General features: G+C 42.4%; 1 protein-coding gene across 1 annotated transcript; it reads right to left on the bottom strand.

The window, feature by feature from the left end:
• Positions 1-1,513: 1,513 nt before the first annotated feature.
• Positions 1,514-24,662, bottom strand: LOC309971965 (uncharacterized protein C6orf118; the record flags this gene model as incomplete). The annotated part of the gene is made up of 10 exons (XM_082855399.1): positions 1,514-1,571; positions 2,921-2,982; positions 3,528-3,581; positions 5,802-5,983; positions 8,874-8,932; positions 11,764-11,888; positions 14,266-14,325; positions 15,399-15,521; positions 16,633-17,306; positions 24,638-24,662. 10 exons carry the CDS (start codon positions 24,660-24,662, stop codon positions 1,514-1,516), a joined length of 1,422 nt encoding a protein of 473 aa, XP_082711525.1.
• Positions 24,663-25,435: the final 773 nt, after the last annotated feature.

Here is a 25,435-nt window from a genome sequence, read left to right as displayed (position 1 = left end):
GAATGAATAGTAGGATGAACAGTAGGATGACTTTTTAAAAGAAAAATTAACCAGTCCCAAGGATATACATACCAAAGTGACTGCTACAAGACTTTGATCTTGACAAAGGTTTGTTATAGTTTATCTCATATCTCTTCAAAAACAGTGTTTCTGTGGCATTAGCCAGAATAATGGCCAATTAAAAGAAGGATTCTCCTGCCCCTCCACTCCTCCCCCACAAATCCATTTGGTCTCTAAATCCAGTAGCCCTCATAACATGGAATAACACATCGCTTTGCCTCTACATCCAGCTTCTCTGCCTCCAAAGTAGATCTTCCCTGACCCCGTCTCTTGAGTGAATAACTCTCCCTTTCTTGACAAGCAAATAAATGCAGCTTTGTGTGTTGGTCTGTTTTTAGTTCTAGTGGTCTTTATGTCACTCTTTGACATTGCAGAAATTCATTTCCCTGTATCTTGACTGGTCATGTGTCAAAATGACATGGCACGTTACAGTGATAAGAGTTTAGGAACTGAGCAAAAGCCACACCTGGGTTTGGATCCCAGTTCTATTATTTAAGTGAACTTTAAGCAAATCAACTCACCATTTTACATTTTCATTCTCTCCCCTGTGTAATGGGATATCAGGTGCCTACTCAATGAGATTCCAAAGAACATAAATAACCCATAGAAAGCAACTTGTACATAGAGAACTCAACAAACATTAATAAAGTCTCATTTATTTCTATACATGGTAAAATGTTTCTGTTTCAGTTGCCACCCGTGTGTCTCTGAAAGCAGAGGGAATCAGGCCCTAGGAAGAGATGGACACCTTAAGGAGACCTGTGATGAACACACCTTCCAGTCCATAGAAAGTAAACCTTGCTTATCTATTTCTCTCTCTCTAACCTCAAACCCTACAGTTCCAAGTTAGGGTTAAAACCCTCATGTTTATACCTATCACTGACATTTGATCTTCACTGCAGCCCTATATACAGTTGTCCAAAGTAACTGGACTTGCATTTACTCTGAGTGTTCAGACCATGTTATAGGCAAAGTGCGGGTCCAAAGGCTGTCATGTGCAGTGCAAAGCCCCATGGTAGTTTTGTAACAGCAGTAGAGCACTGTGTCATTTCATTAAACAGATATTTATTCAATGACTACTACATTTTATTAAATGCTTATACATAAACTTGCATTGGCAAATAAGAAATAAGTTTAATCTGTATTGTAGCAGTGCTGAATTTCCTATCCCTATCAAACAATTGGAAGTATTTTTTCCTGGAGAAAGTTATTGAATGGAAGCAGAAAATACTCTAAGAACTACTATTTTTATGAATATGTATACAAAGTAAAACGAATCACATGAATACATGTACTTATTTCAATATCTTGAGTAGGATACATATACCACATTAATTTTATTGGAGATTAAAACTGACAAAATGAAATGTATCTTCATTCATTTATACCTCTGCAAACAGCCACACTATGTAGATGGTGGCTGTGAGTTTTCCTGGGTTATTCTTCCAGTCACTTAAGAGTTATCTGTCTGTTTTAATTTTACAAATTCATTAATAAATTCCCAAAAGTTCCTTAAAATACAAAACAAACGAGTACAATGGGTTAGAAAAACGTACATTAGGCATAAAAGAAAATTTCAAAATAAACATCTATTTAGGACACATTTACTCAAAAACTTAGAGTAAGACTTTGCAACCCTCCACTTGCTTTCAAAGGATATTTGTAGTAGATGTTTGGCCTTGAATGTAGCAAAGTTTCTCTCTCTACATATGGGCACAGTCCCCTGCAACATTTTCCAGGCTAAGTAGGGTGTGGCAGCAGAGGTAGATGTACCTTGACGATAATGATGTTTAAACGTCAGGTCAGTTCATTCTCACTGCCAAGACTATGGAAGGAATCTTCCCTCTTTTGTATTTGTACTTCTATATTCTTTTCCTTTGAGGATAATACAAGGCCTCACAGAGCCTGGATCTACCTGTGTGGCTCAGTCAACACCCATACTAACACCTTTTCTCCTCTCTCTGCCATGTAAACTGGCAAGTGGAATGGTTCTGTTTTCTGACTCCTTTGCAGCTAAGGGTGGCCTTGGGATGTGGTGCTGGCCAGTGAGATATGGTGGAAGTCCCTGGGAGGGGCTTTCCTTCCTAAATACAATAGAATAAGCCCATAATGAGAAGCTCTTTACCACCTGTCCTGTACTTTCCCCTTTCTTCCCACATGGGACACGGACCCAGTGCCTGAAGACAGCCACGCTGAGGCCCTGAGGAGGAAAACCATCCTTAAGGAAAGCAGGGAAGGAAGAGAGAAGAACCCTGGTTCCTTGATGATTTCATTGAACCTACGCCACCAACAACTAAACGTCTTTTTACTTGTTGATACAATAAGCTCTTTCCATATTTAAACCATCAATGGTTTTCCCAGGCTTTCCAAATCCTGAGATTTAAACTATGGTACCAACTCAAACAAAAATTAACTCTATAAAATCTAAACGTGTGTAACAGATAATACAAATCAGCATTTTATTTTTAAATTAAAATTTTCAGAATCATACCTGTATAGGTTGTTTCAAAGATTCAGTATCACTGAAAGCCATATAATTTGAGAAAAGAAGCCACTCGGAGCCCCACGCCTCCCCACCTTCCTGATCCCTGTCCATGAGGATTCACCCTCAATCCATCAGCTTTGTCCAAAGAATTTATTTCTAGATTGCTGAATAATATATACAGTGGAGCTTGAAATCTTGGACTAAGCATTCTTAAGCACTGGAAAGGATGTGTGACATGCATGTGTGAAGTGAACACTCAGGAATGCAAACACTTCAAAAGTACCGTCCAGTGTAATCTAGTTGTAAATGGACGATCTTGATAGTTTCAACATCAGATTATTATGACAGTTCCTTTCCCAGGGCATCAGTACTCACTGTTGCTCCCCCTCACTCAGCTTGCTCTTCCCCATGATCCGCTTCACATGGTTTTCAATAAACTACCAAGAATCAGAAATCACTTGGTCATGTATAATGCATGATACTGCTCATGGGTAATGGCGGTGACGTTGCCGATTACATCCAAATGCATTACCACTTCTAGATCAGGCATAGCATACCACTTCATACTATATATAATACATATGTAATTAAGGCAGCACTACCATCTACGAAACAACAAATTGTTACCATGCATTTCGGAGGGCTATCCTGGAAAGTCATTAAGGGAGCCAGTTCATTACATTCCTTGTCACCAAATAAACTTATTACAATTAATTTTTATGTGCAGAGGGGTTAGAGAAATGGTCAATTCTGATTGACACATTCAACTATTAAAAAAAGAATGCTTTTCTTTTCATTAATACATTAGTTTACACCTGTCCAGTTTTAAGCTAATGTCTGCATAGCGAGATATTCCTGGCATGAGAGAAAGTTATCGTTTAGAAAGATTATGCATATACTTTCATATTTGGTTTATGACGTAGTACGAGAAGCCACTAGGGGGAATATTTTTATTGAAAAACATAGATTTGCACAAACTTACTTGTATTTTCTTCTTTAAAATTTTATTTTCTGTCTCCAACTTTATAGTTTCAGTCTGAAGGAAAAATGGTTTGAAAAGAAAGATACTTGGTTAAGAATATTTGTTAAATATTTTTCCCCATTTATGGAACAAAAAGTATTACGTGAATGCTGTTATTCTAATTTCAAAAGTATTCAGCAGCACACCACTTAAAAACAATGAATAAACAAAGCATGACTTGAAGGACATTTATTGAAACAGAAAGATCCTGGCCCTCTGGGTCAAAAACTAGAGAAGGTGGAAGCTGATGTTGCAAAAAACTGGAGAAGCTTAGGGAAGTTCCGGAGTAGAAGAGTTACTCATCTATCAGAGCTAATAATGGAATTTTTAAGATAGCCAGATACAGTGTAAAAATACAAACAGCAATAAGTCACATAATATCAGTGTTAACTGATTATAAACTGTAATGTTAAGAAAAAAATTTTGAGTTGCCATTCACAATAGTAACAGATACCAAAACGTCACAAGAACAAAAGTAATAAAACATATTTAAGACCAATGCATTAAAATAAACAAATACAAAATGATCCTAGATGGAGTGCTCACATTGTAAAGCTGTCACTTCTTCCCTAATGAATTTCTAATTCATTAGAAGCACAATAAAAATACCAAGAGTATTATTACTGAAACTGAAAAATCAGTTAATACTGTAAATGACAATATCCAAGATAACTGTGAGCAAAATAATGATGAAGAAAGGATATCTGCTCTTCCAGATATCCACCATATTGAAAAGGATTCACAATTGCATCATGAGGCTGGATAATGTAAATTAAGAAGTCGGGCTGACTTTAAATCCTAATTCTACTAGTTGATGCCGTGAGCTTAATCAAGTTACTTAGTATACCTGTGCCTTGGTTTCCCTATCTGAAAAAGAGGGTTACTAACAGCATCTATCTCTTAGGGTTGTTGGGAACTAAATGAAATAGTATTTTTGTATTGTTTACAGCAATATCTGTGCATTGTAAATCCGTGATATGTTTAGTTATTTTTTCTTCTGGTTAGAAATAACATTTCGAATCCAGATCCAGATACCAGTTACTTAATAGGATAATAAATGCAATTCTATGGTACCCTCCAGTATCTGAATTAAGGAGCCAAATATAAATAATAAATATTTAAAGTATTATAAATTACTGATATGGAATAATTATAAGGAATCTTCTATTTCCTAGGTTCAATCCATTTAAAAGGGGTCTTAATTATGAAAGAAAAGTTTACATGATTTTGCATTATAACATGCTCACAATACATAAAGCTACAACTCGTTTTCACTGTTTAAAAATTCAACTATAAATTAGTGTTTCTTCTCAAGACAATTTTAGTTTAAAAAGGAAGGGGCAGACTCTAAATGAAAACACAGAAGGAAATCTGAACAGATTATTTTAAAATAGAGAGAGAGAAATCAAAACAGGTTTAGACCACCCCCACCTTCCTATACACTTTATAATTTGACTTAAAAAGAAAAAAAGGTAGTACTGGGAAAATATATGTAACTCTATAACCAGGAAGAAAAGAATATTCAAATATCACTTATATATTCTTTAAGTAGAAGTTGTATTGAGTCAGGTTCTGCACAAACAAAAATTAGGTCATAACATTAAAAATTTGGGCATCATAGCATTTCAAAACATAGATCATAATTTATATTTTATTGTTTATCAAGAAAATGGTTAGCAACAATTGATAAAGTCTAATATAGTAGACCCTCAATGGCAGTAACTAATCCTATCTTCCAGCATAACTGTACAACTTGTATGGAGTCTACGTGGCTCAATAGTAAGTATAAGGACTTTGGGGCCCAGAAGAATTAAACTGAATCCCAGCTTTGCCACCTGTATTCTGTGTCAAGTTGGGCAGGTCACTTAGCCTCTCTGGGCTTCAGATTAAACTACATAGTATATATTAGACACTGAATTATGGGAGTAATTTTTATGATAAACATTTTCTATACAAAATTGTTAAGTTTTAAGAGATGTCAACTGACCTGAAAGAGATCCAATTTGACCCTTAACAGAGCTGTACAGAATTTTTATCACCTTCATTTTTGTTGTTTTAGCTGTATGTCTTAATTATTCTAATCATTTGCTATAAGTGTTTTGAAAGGAAAATATGTTTGGACCAAATGTTATGTTATTTTTTTTTTCCCTATTGCAAAATCAAAACGCTTCATGTGTTTGCCAAGGTCTTCCAGCAAAAGAACAATGTAAACATTCAAATAAACAATTTGCATACCTCTAAGCTTTTAATCTTTTTCTCGGTGATATGCAAAATTCCAGTATGAACCAAAGTTGTTTTAATTTCTCTTTCAAGAGCTTGAATTTCATCCCATTTATTAAGCACTTCACACCTCTTTTTTTCAACCTTCTCAATAAGAGTAAGGCACTCCTCCTTCATTACATTTTTCTCAGGTGATTCTGGAATATTTTATAAAAGCAAAGTATTCTATGTTTAATACCTTAGTCCTTATTAACAACATTATGTATTAACAATATTATGTATGTTGCATATAGTTATAAACTATAATGTAACTGAAACTTCAAGCACATCCATAAAAATTATCTGATCCAAGTTAAGTATATGTATTTCATTGCCTTGGTATCTATATATTTTTCTATGTTGGGAATCTTTTCCTATTAAAGGCAGTAAAGGCATAGCAACTGAGATAAAAGGAAAAAATTATCTGATCCAAGAATGGGGGGATTACTCCTTTAATTCATTTATGTAATTGATGAGTATTTATTGAGTGCCTAACACAGTGTGGGGAAGATGCGTGGATGGATGATTTTACCAGAGACGTGTGACTAAGTTGAGACCAGGAGGATGAACAGCAGTCAGACAAGCGGGAGGGTGTGGGGAGGAGGCGGAAGGGCAGAATTTGGCACATTCAGTAAAAGGAAAGTTACACAGTAGGCTGGGGGCACTGCAGGACTGGTGAGAGACATGAAGAAATGACACTAGAAAGGAACAGCGGGCAGATCAGGAAAGGTCTTCTAACCTGCGTGAAGAAATCAGTCAAAGCTGACTTGAAGGCTTTTAAAGAAAGAGCTGGGTTTAAACCCAACTTGGCCACGGCCACTTACTACAAGCCCTGTTGACATGGTTGCAGAGAGGAGAGTGAAGACGCCTGCCAGTGGTGTTCTGACTTGAGCTGCCATGCGTTTGGAGATGCCATTCATTGAAATTTCCAAGGACATGAAGATTCAGAGAGAGCGAACCCAACCTTGGACTTGTTGAGTTGACACTCACGTGCCATGTCCAGTAGGCAGTGGCATATACAGATCTTAAGCCTAAAAATGTATTTTAGCAGGGAAGAGATTTAGAATCAAAGACATGTGGATTGAACCAAAAACATGCTGGGCTCCAATCAATATCAGTATTCAAGGTGTACAGAGAGGCGGTGGAGACAGAGAGTAACTCACTGCTAAGGCTGCTTTGTTTTCAAGCAGCACAGCTAGATTCTGATGAGTGGGAGGTTTTAATTTTTTGAGAAAGAATGACTACTCCTTTTTGACAGGAAAAAAGGCAGAAAGAGCGATCATGCCTACTTATACATAGGTAAGCAGGACCCAAGTCATTGCCATCACTCAAACTTGCCAAATTTGGAAGAAGGGAAAAGTGGGAAGGTAAGTTTTGATACATGATGAGCTAACAGAGCAGAAACAGTCATTAAGCCTCTACACGATCTCTGAGAGATACTACAAAATAAAGTCTTTGATCCCCACCTTGATCTAACCTGAGGGTTTCACCTGAAACAATTAACTGTCAGCAAAGAAGCCAAAAGGAGTGTGACCCAACTGTTCCTCTTTTTTACCTAAAGAGCAAGACTGTCGTGTCAAAATGGGGGGAATGCCACAGAAAATGTGTATGGTTGGAGAAGGCTTGCGAATGAGAAAACTTTAGAAAAAGAATAAAGGAGGAAGAATACAGGACACCAGATTTCTTCTCAAAACCAGTCTCAAAACAGGTTAGACTTGTGAGAACAGCCTCAGAGATGCCGAGAGGAGAAAAGTGATTCCAGGATGAGTTAGTGTGGAACAAACCTGGAGGAAAAATGACATTTGAGTGAATCATAAATGTAAACAGTAAAGATTAATGAGCGGCATACTTAATTGAACTTATTTTGGTTATTTAATCAAACTCTAAGTTGCGTATCTAATTTTGAGATAATTTTTAATATCTTTAAAATATTTTATGTTTAAATATCTTTAAATTTTTTTAATATTTTTAAATTATTTTATGTTACTTCATAAATGTTCACAAAATGTAATTAATTTCCTGTGAACTGTGTGTTCCTGTTCACATGTAATAATGATACAAGAAGGAGCTGACAGGCAGAGCAACTCCGCTGTGCCAGGCCCTGGCCCTGTGCTCTTGCCTCACACAGGTCATCAAGCTGAATCCTGCTAATGACTGAGGGAAGCACTGTCACTGTCCCCAGTGAACAGGCAGCAGCTGAGATGAAAGCAGTTCAAATGACAGCCATGTGAGTGGGTCGCTGTGATGGGCAGGTTGAGGACCATCTGCAAGAGAGGGCACCCCAGACCTGGACAGAAACTCATTGTTGTCTGGAAAAGCTAACTCCTCTGATCCAGGAATAAAGATGTAAAGGTTGTGAAAACCAGGCTGGGCTGTCTTCCTTGCTGTTACCCTGGAAACCACAGGCCATGGCCCCGCTTCCTCTATTTCCATCTCACTTGGTTGTGCTGATGTGTTCACTGTCTGCCCCCCGCCCCTAAAAACTATTATATATTTCAAGACACTTTCTCTAAAATCAACAGCGTTTAGTCCTTCAGCACTTCCTCGAGGGAGCTGACTCTCATATTTATATCATTTGGTCAATTTTCCTAGAATCTATTCCAAATATCTTGGTCAAAGCTTGACCTAATTCTTGCTACATAAGGTCCTGAATTCATTCAATGTTCCACTAAAACCCACAAAGATCCTGGAGGAAAATGAAATGCACACAAGTCGTCTCTTGTTACAGAGAAACTCAATAACCCAAAGTGCCCAAAGCAGCAGAAACTGGGATAATGATCTTGGCCGTGACATAATCTCTTAAAGAAATCAACTGCTTCCTTGTGTCTTTAAAGTATTTCATTTAAACCACTTCAGATAAAATGAAAACTTACTGAATTTCTAAAGAACTTGATGGGGGAAAAAGGGAATAAAACGTAATAATCTCTCTGAAAAACCCTTTCAAACAACTAACAGAAGAGACCATGAACAGTGGACAAGGTTTGAAGATTCCTCACCCGAAGGTCACAGCAAAAGTCACGTCAGAAGATCAATCACACGGTCACTCACCTGATCTCTTCTTAGTGGATTGCAGCAACATGCGTTCCAGCTCCAATTCACTTCTGAGTCTACAGTTTGGTGAGAAAACATAGTGATGTATTAGAACCCTGTTTGTACCATTTTCCTTTTGTCTATTTTATACAACAGTCCTAAAATTGAGAAATAAGAACAGATCTTCTTAGTTTCTAACAAAAAAAGGTGATTTGAAGATGTATGAGTGCCTGGATCAGTCAAGTTCAATAAACAGAAGAATACTTTCTTACCAAGATTGCCTAAGTCACTGGTAAAGGAGCTGGTCTTACAGCATTTATTGATATTACTTTGTGACTTGAATTTTTAAGAAGCAAGGGGGTAAAAAACCTAGCATTTTACACTCTGAAGCCAATAATGAAACAATGAGTCCAATAGTGGAAAAATCCTACTGATATTGGAATACATGTTGCATTTTCCCTGTTAATTATGATTGTATCCCATAGATACAATTTACAAATTCCACTATATTAAATCCACTAAAAATAAAACACAAGAAATTTTAAAAAGAGGAAATAAAACCTTTGTTATCTCTTTGTATCTTCTTCCTCGTTCAAAATAAACTACACTGACTATCTCTAATAGATTTAGAGAGAAAAAGGAATCAAATAAGTCTTGCACATACTGAGGGAAACCCTGTGATTTGGTGAAAAACATCAGCACCACAAATGTTTTAACACTGCCTTGTCTACAAGGGGCTTGATGGTTTAAGATTTTCGTACGCATTAACTCATTTTATGACAGACTAAAAGAAACAGAAAAGCATTATGACTCCAAGTTTAAGAAATTAAGGTTAAGTGGGTTAATAATAATGGTGAAAACCTTTTCAATATGTATTTCAGAGGGTTCAGTCTCCACAAACTTTTGATGTGCTGTGTTATATGAGACTTCCCTGGTGATGCAGTGTTTAAGAATCTGCCTGCCAATGCAGGGGACACAGGTTCGATCCCTGGTCCGGGAAGATCCCACATGCTGCAGAGCAACTAAGCCCACGCACCACAACTACTGAGCCCATGTGCTCTAGGGCCCACATGCCGCAACTACTGAGCCTGCATGCCACAACTACTAAAGCCCGCATGCCTAGACCCAGTGCTCCACAACAAGAGAAGCCACCGGAATAAGAAGTCCATGCACTGCAATGAAGAGTAGCCCCCGCTCACCACAACTAGAGAAAGCGTACACACAGCAACGAAGACACAATGAAGCCAAAAATAATTTAAAAAAGAAAAACTTTTAATGTGTTACAGTTCTAAATTTACTTATGTTTCTATTTCACTGCTTTGTTTTTCTTCCTGGGGCCTTCCATTACATATAAGTTGGATCTTCTTTGCCTGTCTTTTATTTCAACCACATTTTCTCCAACTCTTTTACTTTATTTATCACGTTTTAATTCTCTTGATTGTTTCTTGCTTTTTTCTAATGCCCCTTTTTACATTTTCATTCAAAACAATTCCTCCCTGGACATGTCCTAGTTTAGTCTTGATCTATAATATAATTTTGACTTTTTCATTGTCTTTCCTCAGTTGTCAAATCTTGTTTCATGGCCTCCTCTTTTGCTGCTGTTTATTTCTGTGTTTAGGTTTTAAGTTTATGACGCAAGGTTGTTTTTATACCCTGAAATGCTCTTTTGAGAATATTTGGTTTAGTTTGCAGGGCTGTGGCACAGTTTTCTTCTCCAGCTGTTTGTTGTTGTTGTCAGATGTTAGGGATTTTCATCAGCTAAATCATATGGGTCCTTATTTTCTGTTTTCTTTTTAGAGTCAGCTGTGTGGACACAGACTCTGCATTTTTATGGTTAGGGCTCCTAATTTGTGAGATTCTTAATTCAAGAAGACACTTTTCTGTCAGAGCAAATTATACTGTTGTTTTTGTTGTTTGGGTTTTATTTTGTTTTGTTTTGTTTCCTTTTTTTTTTTTTTTTTTTGAAAAGACGGAAAAACAGTAGTGGGAGGGGTTGTGTGCCCTTTGATTTTCTTCTCTTAAGGGGTTTTAAATTTCTCTCCCTTGCTAATTTTTCTCTTCCAAGTATGCTGATCACTTCGTCTTAACCCTCTTCTCACCCATATCATCATCTCAGAATTGTTTCCTTGCTTCCACACTCACTTTTATGTCCCCTTCTTTTGAGTCAGTGCTCTGGTGGACCTCCCAGTAACCTGTGCAGTATTCTCACTTTGGGTGGTTCACTCTCTCTCACACAGTGCTTTTAAGACAATTTTAGGATTTCTACTAACTCCATTCTTCTCTCTGCCCCAGACTGACCTTGCTTTCACCAAGTTTTGCAGAGAGAGAGTAGATAATGTTTCACTGGCACAGAATGTTTATTTTCTATTTTCAGGTATTTTGAAATTAGGACACTTTCTGTCTTTTAGTTACACTGAAGGCAGAGTTTTGATTTTTGGTTTTTGTTTCTTGTTTTGTTTGCTTGAGCATACTATGAGTGTGTCAGATTTACTTTCATCTTTTTTTTAATTCTTTAAAAAATTATACCCTATCAGATTGTGGTTTCACCCTGAAAGACTAATCACAGAGGTTAAAAGATTTTCTAAGTTAGAAAAATAACTAGGGCATTCTTAAAAGCTGTCTCGAATTTGCAGCATACTCAGCCCACAATAAATCCTCAGTAGACAACTGAAGATGGCCTGAGATTCCTTCCGAAACCTCCCCAAACTCCCCTCATAGAAACACCAGATTTAGTAGAACATCCTAGTCACGTGTGTGACAGTTTGTGCAAGACACCCGGCGACCAGCTTGGTGTTGATAAAGGCAGGGTGCCACACCCAACAAGACAGGAAAAAGTGTAAAATATGCTTGTCACATGGTTTTAAGACATTGTAAAATAAGTGTAATCCCAGCATAGATCAACCCTCACTTGTCATTACGGTCCAGGGCTGCTTTGATGGCCATCACGAGCGCCCTCAGCTCCTCCCTGGCCTGGCCGACATCTGCGGTCCTCACCCTCCTCGTCTCCAGCCCCTGGATGTGAGTCAGCAAAGTCTGGGCAGAATGAGGCCGTAACAGGTGAGACAAACACAAAGCAAGGGTGAGGATTTTCCTTTTTCTGTTAATACAGTGTGTTCAAGATGTCCTGAGTCAAAATACAAATTCTAGTCAAAATAGGTAAATAGGGAGGACAGAAGGGAGGGAGGAATATCAGAGGAGAGATAGATAGCCACGTGAAGATCTGGGTAAGGTATATATTTTTTAATTTTAAGTTTTTATCTTCCTAAGAAATTTAGAGTGGTGGGGTTTCACTGTTGGTTTGTGTGGGGGAAGGAAAGTGCTGAATAAAGTGCTTCGAGCACATTATTATCAGCACTGCAATTGTTTTTCTAATTAGTGAGAAACGATATTAACTCGATAGCTATATATGGATATAAAGTGATGCTTCTCAAATGTGGGGAAACAAAGGTCTCTGCCTTCTTAAGTGATGGGCTGCCAAGTTTCCAGAAGCAGAAAGAAGGATCTAGTGCCTTGATACCCTGGGGAATTTTTCATTCTGGTGTTTGATTGGGATATAGGCATATATGTTCCTTTGTGACTTAACCTCAATAAGTAAAGAACAGGGTAGACCCCCAGCTGGAGCCATTGCTTATTCCTGCCAAACAAAAGCTTTTTTCTGAAGCACGAAAAGCTCAAAACAAAGAACACCATGCAAACATGTGATTTTCGATTAAGAGCTAAGTTAGAACAGACTTCCTTATGAGGCTGTGAATTTTTTTTTCATAGACAAAGTAAGGCATTCTTCTTCCCAATTTATAAGATAGAATTTTTAAACTTTATTGAAAATGTCAAAAGTCATCCTAGCTACAGTGCTATATTCTCTTAGTTTTGTAAGTGATAACATCATTCCTGTAGCCCATCTTCCTTATTAACATCCACAGGTGTGGCTTAAGCCTAGAGGGAACCCCTGGAAGTTGGCACAGTGAGAGGAGGTAGCCACAGTTTATGTGGGCTGTTCGCTCTCCCCTGAGGATAACAACTGTCCATGCTTTCCAGTAACTACTAACGTAGCACCCTCTATATTCCCAAGCCATTAACATCTATAGCTACTCCACGGTTTGGGACTCCAGAGAGTCCCATCTCTGCTTCCAACTTCCATGCTGTGTCTGTGTCCAAACTTCCCTCTTCCTCTAAGAACACCAGTCATTGGATTAGGACCCACCCTAACGACCACATCTGAACTTGATTACATCTGCACAAACCTTATTTGCCAAGAGGTCACCCAGCTTCCAGGTAGACACTATTTCACCTCATTGGGAAAATGCAGAATGTGCAGTTTGGAAGGAGCTCGGGAGGCATCAGGAGACAAGGACCACACACGAACTATGGCAGCAAATATTCAGTAAAGAGCAGCTTAACAACAGTGTAGGAAACTGGAGATGTTTGTGGGACATATTCTTACTTTCATTTTGCTGTCATAACAGATTAACACAAACTTAGTGTCATAACACAAATTTATTATCTCTGTTCTGTAGGGCAGAAATCTGAGTGGCTTTTGGACTCTGCTCGGGGTCTCACTGGGCTGAAATCAAGGTACAGGCTGCACTGCCTTCCTTTCTGGAGCTCCAGAGCACAAACTCTTTCCATGATCATTCAGTTCATTGGCAGAATCCGGTGCCTTGAGGTTATAGGACTGAAGTCCCATTCCCTTGCCGGCTGTCAGCAGGGTCCACTCTCAGCTCCTAGGGGCCTCTCTCTAGTCCCTGCATCTGGACCCTCCACCTCACAGCTCCCAATGGTCCTGAGTTCTTCTCAGGCTTAGAATCACAGAACTCTGACTTCCCCTTCTGCCACCTCTCCCCTCTGACTTCAGCCAGGGAAAGTTCTCTGCTTTTAAGGGCTCGTGTGATTAGATTGGGCCCACCCAGTTAATTCAAGATAATCTCCCAATTTTAAGGTCTGTAACCTGCCGACTCAGACACGTAAGTGTCAACCTCCAGGGGGACACTGGTTGGAAACACTATAATCTGGAACTCACAGGAAAGATTGGGGAGATGCATACAAAGCCAGGAGCCATCCGTGTAAGGGATCTCATCTACCTACAGAGAGTGAGGAGAGAGAGAGGGCCGATTCTGAGAGAAGCAGACACGCGAGGACTGGGTTACAGAGGACAGGCCTGCAGAGATCATGGAGAACTGGTGGCCAGAGATACTGCAAAAAACAAGAAACGTGTGTGCCTACCCCGCCCATCCCTCACTGTTGCCTTTACCTGGAGTGTCCTTCATGAGTATAAAGCCAATTCCTATTAAAAGTGTCAGCTGTTCCAAATTATGGAGGCACAAATGGGGCTTCTTTGATTCAGACAGGTTTCCAGGGCTCAGGAAATATGAAGAAATAGGTTCTACTTAAGACTTGCATGATTGATTGTTACCTTACACTGTTCTGTGGGCTGGGTCTTCAGAAGTAATAACATGTAGAGTTCATATTCATCCTATAGAAAGCAAAAAAGAGAAGAAAAGAAAGAAGGAAGAAAGGAAGCAAGGGAGAAAGGAGAGAAGAAAGAAAGATCCATTGGAAATGTGTTATGAGATTACAGCACAATGTAATATTCTTTGCATATGTAAATAAAATAGAGGCTAAGGATACCAGTTCAGATCATTTAAAAAAATGTAAGGGGCTTCCCTGGTGGCGCAGTGGTTGAGAGTCCGCCTGCCGTTGCAGGGGACACGGGTTCGTGCCCCGGTCTGGGAGGATCCCACATGCCGCGGAGCGGCTGCGCCCGTGAGCCATGGCCACTGAGCCTGCGCGTCCGGAGCCTGTGCTCCGCAAGGGGAGAGGCCACAACAGTGAGAGGCCTGCGTACCGCAAAAAAAAAAAAAAAAAAAAAAAGTAAGAATGCTCCCGCAGTACATTAAATAGTATACATACTAAAATGTACAAAATCTCACCATCTTTAAAGCATATTTGAATATTAACTATTGAGGACTTCAGGATAGAATCACAAAATACCTTGACACATGTACAACATATGACCTCCTGCCACTAGGATGCTCCGTGGATTTGGGTCCTACTGACCTTCCAGAGATGGAGATGTTCTCTGGAGGGAAGACCCTCTTTTAAGCCTTGGCTGTTTTGGGGACTTGGACAATAGCAGATTCCACAAGCAACCTAATTCCAACTCAGCTATGATATGATGGTCACTTTCACCATGAAATCACAACAAACTTAAAACTCCTTAAAGATTCATATAAAATTATACATGCATAACCATAGAAGTTTCTTGTTGCATATGTGCAGTTTATAAGAGTTTATCTACAATTAGGAAGCTTTAGTATATATATATATGGGCTTCAGGAGTGAGCTAGCTGGGTGTTTATCTCACGTGACCCATTTATGACTCATGTGTCTGTAGGCAGATTCCTTCAAGTCTCCGTGAATGATTCTCCTCATGTGTAGAATGGACACCATGATACTCGGCAGAATTTCTGTGAGGCCTGAGCTCATGTGTGCAAAAAATCATGCACGGCTCTCAATTGTTATCTGGGAAAAGCGTGTTTCTCTTACCTTAATTTCTTTCAAGATATCACCAAATATCAAAGAACTATTGCAAATATCTTCAAAGACTTCTCCAAAGACCTGTAGTCTGTTGAACTCTTCAGGGTCACAGACACATATTTTCTGGAGCTTCTGGAGGAAAAAGAGAACCAGTCCGTTTCAGGATGCCTTCGTTTTCCTTTCTGATTACTTTCTCAGGTTGAGGAATCAGACACCCCACGGGGCTTTCTATCAGGGGGCACAGGTCCCGCCCCCCAGCGTTGGGTCTCAGCAGAGCTGAGTGCCAAGCCACCTGGGGCTGAGAACCTATGTTTGCCTGATTTTTCTTTATTTGTTCCCTTGCATCCTGTGAATCAGGGATTCACTCTCTGCCTCTGCAGTGTCCTCAAGGTCCTTCTCTTTCTATCAGTCCTCTCAGCCAAACATCTCATCACTGGTTATTTCACATGTACTCTTCCCTGCATCCTCACCCTTCCCATCACTAAGTTGCACTCTCAGCCCTCGGTCGCTCACGGCAGCATGTCCCACGACGCCAAACTACCTTCTAAAGACTGCTTGGCTCCTATGTGGATTTCACCTGCATCCTCAACTCTCTCCTCGCCCTCTCTTCACACTCTTCCATAGTGAGTTAGGCCAACCTCTTCCTCAGGTGCTTCTGCTGTCGCAGGGGCACTTGCTTGACTGTAGCTGCTCTGCAGCATCCATTACTCTCCATGACGACATCGCCTCCAAGGCACCACTTTCCAAACTTAACCTTCTTTGATTTCACCCTGTTACCATCTACATCGCATGGGATATTCTCAGCCCTTTTCCAGCCTACCTGGGAAAGTAAGTGAGGTGTCGGAGAGCCAGCCTCCGCCCACAATCTTTATTTATTTATTTATTTATTTATTTATATTTATTTATTTATTTTTGCTGTGTTGGGTCTTCGTTTCTGTGCGAGGGCTTTCTCTAGTTGCGGCGAGCGGGCGCCCCTCTTCATCGCGGTGCGCGGGCCTCTCACTGTCGCGGCCTCTCTTGTTGCGGAGCACAGGCTCCAGGCGCGCAGGCTCAGTAGCTGTGGCTCACGGGCTTAGTTGCTCCGCGACATGTGGGATCCTCCCAGACCAGGGCACGGACCCGTGTCCCTTGAATTGGCAGGCAGATTCTCAGCCACTGCGCCACCAGGGAAGCCCCGCCCACACTCTTTAGACTCCCCGGACTGGCACCGGTACCGATAGCATCGCAGAACTGCCCTCCTTACCTGCTCCAACTTCTTTTCATGGCACGTCGCCACCTTGCTCCCAGTGAAGTCCCTCTTGAAGACATCTTGCTTTGCAAGAACTTGTTTCTGGAAACTCAAGAACTTCCTGTACTTGTCTGCTTTTGTTATGCCAGCCAAGTGTGAGCTGAGGTACTGGAACTCGTCCCTGCCTGGGGGCCACATCGCACACTCACGGCTGGACTTCACTTCTTTGTACTTCAGAACCTTCATCTTGGGCCATCTTAGCTCTTCTCTCTCTGGCCGTTCGGGGGCAGCTTCCTCTCTCAAACCCTTCTTTGGAATCAAATCCTCCTCCGAAGCGTGGGAACCACGTGTCAGAGGGTTCAAATACCTGAAGAGCGGTGTGTTCTCGGCATCGTTTGGGCCCACAGCTGTGTTGATGGCAAAATAAGCTAAAGCACCTTTCATCTTTTTAGTCTTCTTGTCAGATGGCTTTTCTCCTCCCAAGACGTTTGCCTCCTTGGGCCTGTTGGCATTGGGCCAGTGATGCAAGATTGTCTCCAGAGGCCTGTAGAGCTTGCTGGGGTTCAGGTGTCCGGAGGTGTACCTGTAGACATCATCTCTGTGGTCCTTCTGGAGTTTGTTCAGAAGTGTCCTTAGACTGCACAGAGTCTTAATACCTGGTGTCTCACAGTGTTTCCACCTTAGGTAAACTGGTCAGGAAAGACAAGAAGAACGTTAAATATCACTGTAGCTCCACAAAGAGGCTGTAAGAGGGCTGTGTGCATTGGCTGAGCTGGGATATACCTCTCCCAGAGCAGGACCCACATATACAGAGAGGAGAGAGTACAGGCCAGTCTGACTGGAGACGAAGGGTGAACCAGGGCACGTGATGGGCAGCCGCCCTCAGAAAGCCCAGGACCTGCAAAGCCAGGAGGAAGGAAAAGGGGATTCTGATCCGACAGGGAATTTCTTACTCTCTTAGCAAAGGCTCTAGGAGAAAAATCTAAAGGCATGGTCATAATTCTTAATGACGCTGAAAGACAGCTATGCTAGGGAATAAATAAAGGTGTTTCTCTTTCTCCCTTAAAACTGAACATCTCAGGAGTCCCTGAGCAAACGGATCCGTGACTGATGAGGTGATCACACATCCCCCGCCCCATGTAGGAAGGAAACAAGCCACAGAGTGAAACCTGTGGCTGTGTTGACAGGGGCCCAGCTCCCTCCACAAAGGGTCCTGGAAGTAGGAGGCCGTCTGGGCACTGGGAAACGCCGGCCTTCTGAATCAGTTCCTAACTGTGTGAGCGCAAAGACCTTACATAACCTCTCTGAAGCAGCCCCGTCCTCTGCACGATGAGGAGAGCCGTCCTCCTCTGAAGGGCCGCCTGCCAACCAAATGGAGCTGCTTTCGGCAAACGAGCACATGGCTGGAGTAGATACTCCGTAAAGGCCACCTAGTTCTATCAAAGGACTGCTGTCCAGGGAACACCTTCTCAACACTTCTGGTAGGACAGGGGTAGGCCCAGACTCCAACGAGACACGGGGGAGGGCTTTCTTCCTGGGCTGTCGCTGAGATGCTCACGGAGCGGCAGGCCTGGTGCACGACCTTCCCAGACAACGCTGGAGGAATCAGCCAGCAGACGTCATCGTATCACTGCCTTGTTACCCGAGCTGGGAGGGGCCCTGGGAACAAGGCAGTGAACCAGGCCCATCGGGGCCCTCGAGGGCCTGGCCTGAGCTCTCAGAGGCCTAGGATTCACCTACATCCACACCTGCCACACCCCCTCAATCCACGCGACAGGCCCGCCTGTAACTAGGCCCCTTTGGTGACAGGGAAGCTGAGGGGAGTTTTGTGATCAAGTCCCGGCACCTGACAAGTGGCCGCATTGATTTCTGAATGCAGCAACTTTACCCTAACTGTTGGGTTCTTCCCTCATTCCACAAGGGCAAGCAAAGGGGGCCAGGGCAGGGCTTTCTGGGACCCACACCAAACCCCTTCCTCTGGCCAATCCACGTCTGAAAGCAGGACCATAAATCAGGACATGTCATTGTCTCCATTGCCACCTGAGAGAAGAAATGAGGGCCCAGAGGGTATGAGGAGCGGTAACAGCGACTCGTGCTGCGTGGCGAAACCCCCTACGTCCAGAAGCTTCACACCCCCAGACTAGCTCACTACTCCATGGTCAGCACTTCAGCCCGCGGGCTGAGCTCTCCACGCCAGGATCACAATGAGGATATCAGGGTGCGGGCCTAGCTGGGTCCTTGGAGGCTTTGAGGGGAAATCTGACCCTGGGCTCAGTCCTGTTGTGACAGAAGACAGTTTCTTGCAGGTGTTGGACAGAGGTCCCCACCTCCTAGTTGGCCTTTGGTGGGGGTCACTCTTGGCTCCTGGGGCCACCCACCTTCCTGGCCACACGGGCCACCTTCATCCCTGAGCCAGCAAGGGCACTCTGCATGCTTCCCTAGGCCTCGACCTCTGATTCCTCCCCTGTGACTGACCTCATGTGATCAGGTCAGGCCCACCCTGCACTCTCCCTGCCATGAGGTCACTGGTGCCATGGGACGCAGGGCAACTGGAGCGCTCGCCTCATGTTCGGTCCTGGGATCTGTGCTGGGCACGTACAGCAGGGGGAAGGGAACTCAGGCCACCCCAGGGCTCTGCCCACCCCAAGCCCAGAGCCCAGGCTCCCTCTGCACTGTCCCAGGTGGAAAAGAATCATCCTTTCCCTCCTGTGTGGTTGGATCCTGGAGCAAACACTTCTAGCAATGGGATCCTTGAGAATTTCCTTGCTAAGTAGTTTAGTACTTCAAAGAAACCAATTAAGAAATGTTAAAAAATTTTTTTTCAGCCAGAATTCCTTTTTTCTTTTTAACCTTTTATTTTATACTGGAATATAGTTGATTAACAATGTTGTGACAGTTTCAGGTGTACAGCAAAGTGATTCAGGTATACATATACATACACATGTATCTATTCTTTTTCAAATTCTTTTCCCATTTAGGTTACATAATATTGAGCCGAGTTCCCTGAGCTATACAGTTATCCACTTTAAAGATAGCAGTGTGTACCTGTCAATCCAAGCCTGTTTCTGTTTTGTAAATAAGTTCATTTGTATCAAGGAAATATTAAAACATTAATAGAACAAGTTTTCAAGACAGATAATCATAATTCATCAAACACACCAACACGTAAAGAAAGCTCTAAAAAAACATGGCATCAGTTGGGCTTCTCCAGAGAAACAGAACCAGCAGGATGAATATATAGAGACAGAGATTTGTTGTAAGGAATTGGCTCACACAGTTATGCAGTCTGGAGAGTCCAAAATCTGCAGGGTAGGTAGCAGGCTGGAGACAGAGTACACGTACAAATACCTCCTGCTGGAGGATTTTCTCTTGCTTGCGGGAGGTCAGTGTTTGGTCTATTAAGATCTTCAACTGATTAGATGAGGCCCACCCACACTATGGAGGGGAATTTGTTTTATTCAAAGGCTCCTTACTTAAACGTTCATCTCATCCAAAAACATCTTCAACAGAAACATCCAGCATGTTTGACCAAATATCCAGCACTGTAGCCCCACCTAAGCTGACGCCTAAAATTCACCATCACACACATTAGACCCACTCTTTTTGGAAAATGGGAGGAGATGACTTAATTGTGTTTTCCTTTGTTTATTCTATTTCCAAAAATGAGTTAGAGCCACCAGCAAATTACTTAGTAAAATCAGTTTCCTACTTAGAATTTGTTTTCCTTAGTTTGCAGGAAGACTTGTGTCACTAGACTTGGAGAATCCAGATTCCGTTTCTCTCTGCCAAGATCTTATGATAAGTACCAAGGGTCCCATCTCAGCAATGAATATTTTAATGATTTTTCTAACTGTAAACATTGTGATTTGCGTATCCTGCCATCTCAAGCTGACAACCAGGGGAAAAAAATTGAAAGGGTTCATGGAAAATGTGATTCTTTACAAAATGATCAAGGAATAAATTTGCTTTAAGTAGAACCAAACCCACTTCTTGAATAGATACGGATAAGGCAGATACAGTAATAGGTTTGGGGGACTAGATTTGAATTAACAGATATTTCAACCATTATTAGCATTTGATATTTTTAAACACGGGGTGTTGTTTTTCAGTAACTCACCTTTTTCAGAATAGAAGCAACAGGTCTTTAACATCAAAATTATTAGAAATCACTGCCCTGTGTTATCTGAACTCTGGGAACCCTGGCAACCCATGGAAATCTCGTTGGTCTCTTTCCAGAACATCCTACACCACCTGTGTTTTCTGTGCTCTGTCTCCCCCACTTCCATCCTGAAGTCAGCAAATATCCTGGAATGTGTTATTAGCAAGAATTCAGAGAACAGGCCAGGCCAGGTGGGGTGCCAGGCTTCAGACAACCTGGTCCCTCCCTGTGTTCTGTGGCCCCTACCAACTCCTAACAGAGCCTACGAGGGGCATCTTTCCATCCATGTGGACCCTCTCCTTCTGGCTATTTTGCTCTGCCCCACCTTATCCACCTGGAGGATATTTAAAAACTCCTCTCAAGATTGTCATCTTTCTTTCCTGAACCCAGCAGACGGCATTGGGACTGTTCCCATACACTTCTGCTATGACTCTTAAATTTCCTCAAGGGAAATAACTATGTTGTATTCACACTAGCATCTTTGGGAAAAGATCAGGGGTAATTGTTTAGTTTAATGAATGAATGTGGAAAGGAAGTAATGTTTTCAGAATTTTAAATAATAATTTAAAATTTTATTCTGTACCGCACACTGTGCGCTCTCTCTTAGGGGATAAAGCAAATGTCCCACCAGGAATCTTAAAGTCCAATAAGGAAGAAGATATGAACACCTGTGATAAGGGAGAATACAGGTGCTGTGGAAGAAGAACACATTACAGTGTTGACTGAGAAAGGAAAAAGAGATCTTATGTCAATTATCTTTCTTAAGTTGGTTGAGAGTGGAAGGCAGAGTAATGGTGCCTCAAAGATGTCCACCTCCTAAGCCATGCTCCTGACAAAAGGACTTTGCAGATTTAATTAAAGTTATGACCTTAAAATAAAGAGATTTTTCTGAATTATCTGGGTCCAGTCTAATAAATCCCTAAAAGCAGAGAACTTTCCCTGGCTGAAGTCAGAGGGGAGAGGTGGCAGAAGGGGAAGTCAGAGTTCTGTGATTCTAAGCCTGAGAAGGATTCAGGACCATTGGGAGCTGTGAGGTGGAGGGTCCAGATGCAGGGACTAGAGAGAGGCCCCTAGGAGCTGGGAGTGGACCCTGCTGACAGCCGGCAAGGGAATGGGACTTCAGTCCTACAACCTCAAGGAGCAGGATTCTGCCAATGACCTGATGATCCTGGAAGGAGTTTGTGCCCTGGAGCCTCCAGAAAGGAAGGCAGCCCAGTCTGCACCTTGATTTCAGCCCAGTGAGACCCTGAACAGAGGCTACCTGAGCTCACCCAGATTTCTGCCCCACAGAACGGAGATAATAAATTTGTGTTGCTTTAAGCTGTGGTAATCCGTTATAGGAGCAGCAGAAAACTAATACATTGGGACAGTGAGTGGGATGTAGGCTTAGTTGATCTGTGATAGGAAGGGTGGGACAGTGATGACAGGGTGGCGGAAGCTAGCGGCCAGCAGAAGGGGCGGCAAGATCCCTAGACAGAACTGGCATTTCAAGGACAGCAGGCATTGCAAGAAGAGGTGACGGGTGACCACCCAGAGCCCACCATCTCCGTGCCCCAGGGACCCCAAACGGAAGAAAGCAATGACACCTCCCAACCTTATGGAGAAGAGCGACTTCAGCTTCTTTACTTGCCTATTAAAGAAAGGATGACCTCCAGGGCTGACCGACCGAAGAATTGCCACCACTGTCCATTGCACTTCCCACGGCTGGAATGCGGGCATCTCAGCCTCACTGGCACCGAACACCGACTCTGGCCTTCTACCCACTTTACCTGGTAGGGGTTTGCCTGGCAACTAATTTTTCTTCCTACTTTTAATTTACAGATTATGTACTTATTAGGAAATACAAAAATAAGGTGAGATGCCTTTCTACGTCCAACCACCGAGTTGTACCTTTACACGTGAAATGAAGTTACTTTATGAACTTAATTCTGTAGGGCAGTTCCTGAGAGTCAGGGACGTTAACACAGATGTTCCGGCAAAGTGGGCTTGGATGTTCTGTCTCAACCTCATGAGCTCTACTCTGGGCGCCCACCTCCTTCCCGCCCACCCCTCCCGGGAACAACATGGACACCCTCACGGGACACAAAGAAACAGGTATTTTGTGCAGAGCTGTCTGAATGATCGGTACGACGGAGGCAACACACCTGGAAGCAGACAGGAGCTTGACAAGAGCTAAAGTAGGACAATTAGAAATTCTTCTCACTCCTAGTGTTGAGAACACTCGCCCAGGGAGGGGACTGACACGATCGTTTATATTCTTTATAAAGAAGAGGGTTTTTCTTAAACGCAATTAGTATGTTCAGTAATTGCACGCAGAAGAAATAGTCAAAGAACTTACAAAATCACGTTTTAAGCAGCGAACATTTCCAAGACTCTTTTGCACTCACACCAGCTGCTGTTCGCCTTTATTTGTTAAGTTGGGCGATTCCTGCAGTGCGTTGACTGGGCCATATCCCTGAGACCAATCCCAGTGTGCATGTGAGGGAAGCTCGCGTTCTGGCTGAAAGTCTCCATGAGACATTTGAGGACGTTCAGAAATATGGCCCACTTCTGAAGAACTTAGGGGCAGGACAGGAATAAAGACGCAGACATAGAGAATGGACTTGAGGATATGGGGAGGGGGAAGGGTAAGCTGGGATGAAGTGAGAGAGTGGCATGGACATATATGCACTACCAAATGTAAAATAGAGAGCTAGTGGGAAGCAGCCACATAGCAAAGGGAGATGAGCTCGGTGCTTTGTGACCACCTAAAGGGGTGGGATAGGGAAGGTGGGAGGGAGACGCAAGAGGGAGGAGATATGGGGATATATGTATATGTATAGCTGATTCACTTGGTTATAAAGCAGAAACTGGCGCACCATTGTAAAGCAATTATACTCCAATAAAGATGTTAAAAAAATTAAAATATAAATAATGAATTAATTTAAAAAAAAGAAATATGGTCCAGCCACCCTTGAACTAGACTCATTACCTTGTTGAAGAAACGGTAATAGTAATAGCAAATTTAACGAGTACTTACATTTGGTTTCCTAAGCACTTTACATGCACTAGCTCATTTAGTCCTCACCACGGCCCCAGGAGATAGGTGCTCTTACCATCCCCTTTTGCAGATGTGGACACTGAGACACAGGTGGTTAATCAGGTGTGCACGGCTCCCGGAAAGCTGCTTCCACAGCGCATGGTCTCACCTGCCCACTAACCAATGCACAGAGGCCAGTACAAATGCACTTGGAAGTAATAAAATCCCATTAAAATATTTTATAATTCAGACTGCTTCAATCCAACAAGTTTTCTCTCTGTCCCAAATTCATCTGAATCATCAGCATTTTCATGCACGCTGTGTGATGAGAAAGCAAGGGCTTCAGAGTCCGAAGACCCAGGGCGAAGTCTGCCCCCCATTTGTAAAATCACAGTAACCCAGCCTCCAGAGAGATGAATCTAAATCAGAGATGGGGAAGCACTTTGCACGCAGCGGTGTGGAGCTCCTGTGCTTTGTGGTTGTTTAGCGAGACTGTGGAAGGGCCGTGTGCTAAAAAAAATCCTGAAATGTGGTTTTTTAAAAAAGAACATACTAACAGCATCTAGAAATGTCCCCCATCCTCCCTCCTCCCAGAAGACACACACACACACACACACACACACACACACACACACACACACATCCAACCTCTTTCTCTGCCTTTTATTATTGGATTTTCTGAGAAGTTTCCAATCCCCAAATCCAGTCCTAAACCCTGGTGATCCAGGAGCTGAGTTGCAGCCACAAGAAAGGTTTTGATTCTTCACACTGGGTTAGAGAAGCTGGGTTCCTAGGCAATCAAACATCAAACACCAAACACCAAACACTCAATGTCCACTTACATTCAGGCTTCGAATCCTCAGCCATCATCACCACCTTCCCACTGCAGCTGCTGAGGCTGGGAGTTGCCCTGGAGACAGACAAACATTCCAAGTCCCTCCCCCAGGGCTCCTCTGTTGCCGGGCAACCAGGGTACACAGCCCCCTGCCAAGGGATCTCTCCTCTGACCTCCTCATATGCCTCTGGCCTTCTTGAACAGGGAGTACTAGGTTTGCTTGCCTGTTTTCCTTTTTAAAATTCCTTTTTAAAATTTCCTTTTTGTGATTTGAAAAACATCAAAATGCCCTTGCACCCTTTAATTCCTTTCCAAAGCCCAGGAAGCCAAAGGTAAGTGGCCTTTCGTTGGGCATCCTCTATGGAGATGTACAGATTGTACAGTGCACGACCCAACCAACTGTACCTGGAGTTCTAGTGCATAGTAGGTGCCAGTCTCTAATGATCATTTAGTCATTTTAGTGTTATTATCCTGAAGCTCCTAGTAGGGAATTGAGATCACGTGAGGTGAAGTAACCTGCCGTTGATCAGTTAGCAGGGAACAAAAGCATGTAAATTCACGTCTGGCTGCAAAGTCGGTGCTTTTTCCTCAGGCTACCCCATATGTCAAGGGAGGAAACTCTAAAACCCTCTTAAGATTCTTATCTTTAAACACTGTATTCGATTTAAATTTCTTCCAGGCAGAGGGAATTCAGTGCAGTGGAATGCTGGCTCCTCTATTCTCGGGAGACGTCACGCTGAGCAGCCCGCACGACTCACCAGCTCCAGATGACAAAGGTGACAAATCTGACCTTACAGAATTGGGA

This window comes from Leucopleurus acutus, assembly GCF_964270905.1.
Source record: "Leucopleurus acutus genome assembly, chromosome: 15".
NCBI lineage: Eukaryota > Metazoa > Chordata > Mammalia > Artiodactyla > Delphinidae > Leucopleurus > Leucopleurus acutus.
This window is presented reverse-complemented; position numbering and strand designations above follow the sequence as displayed.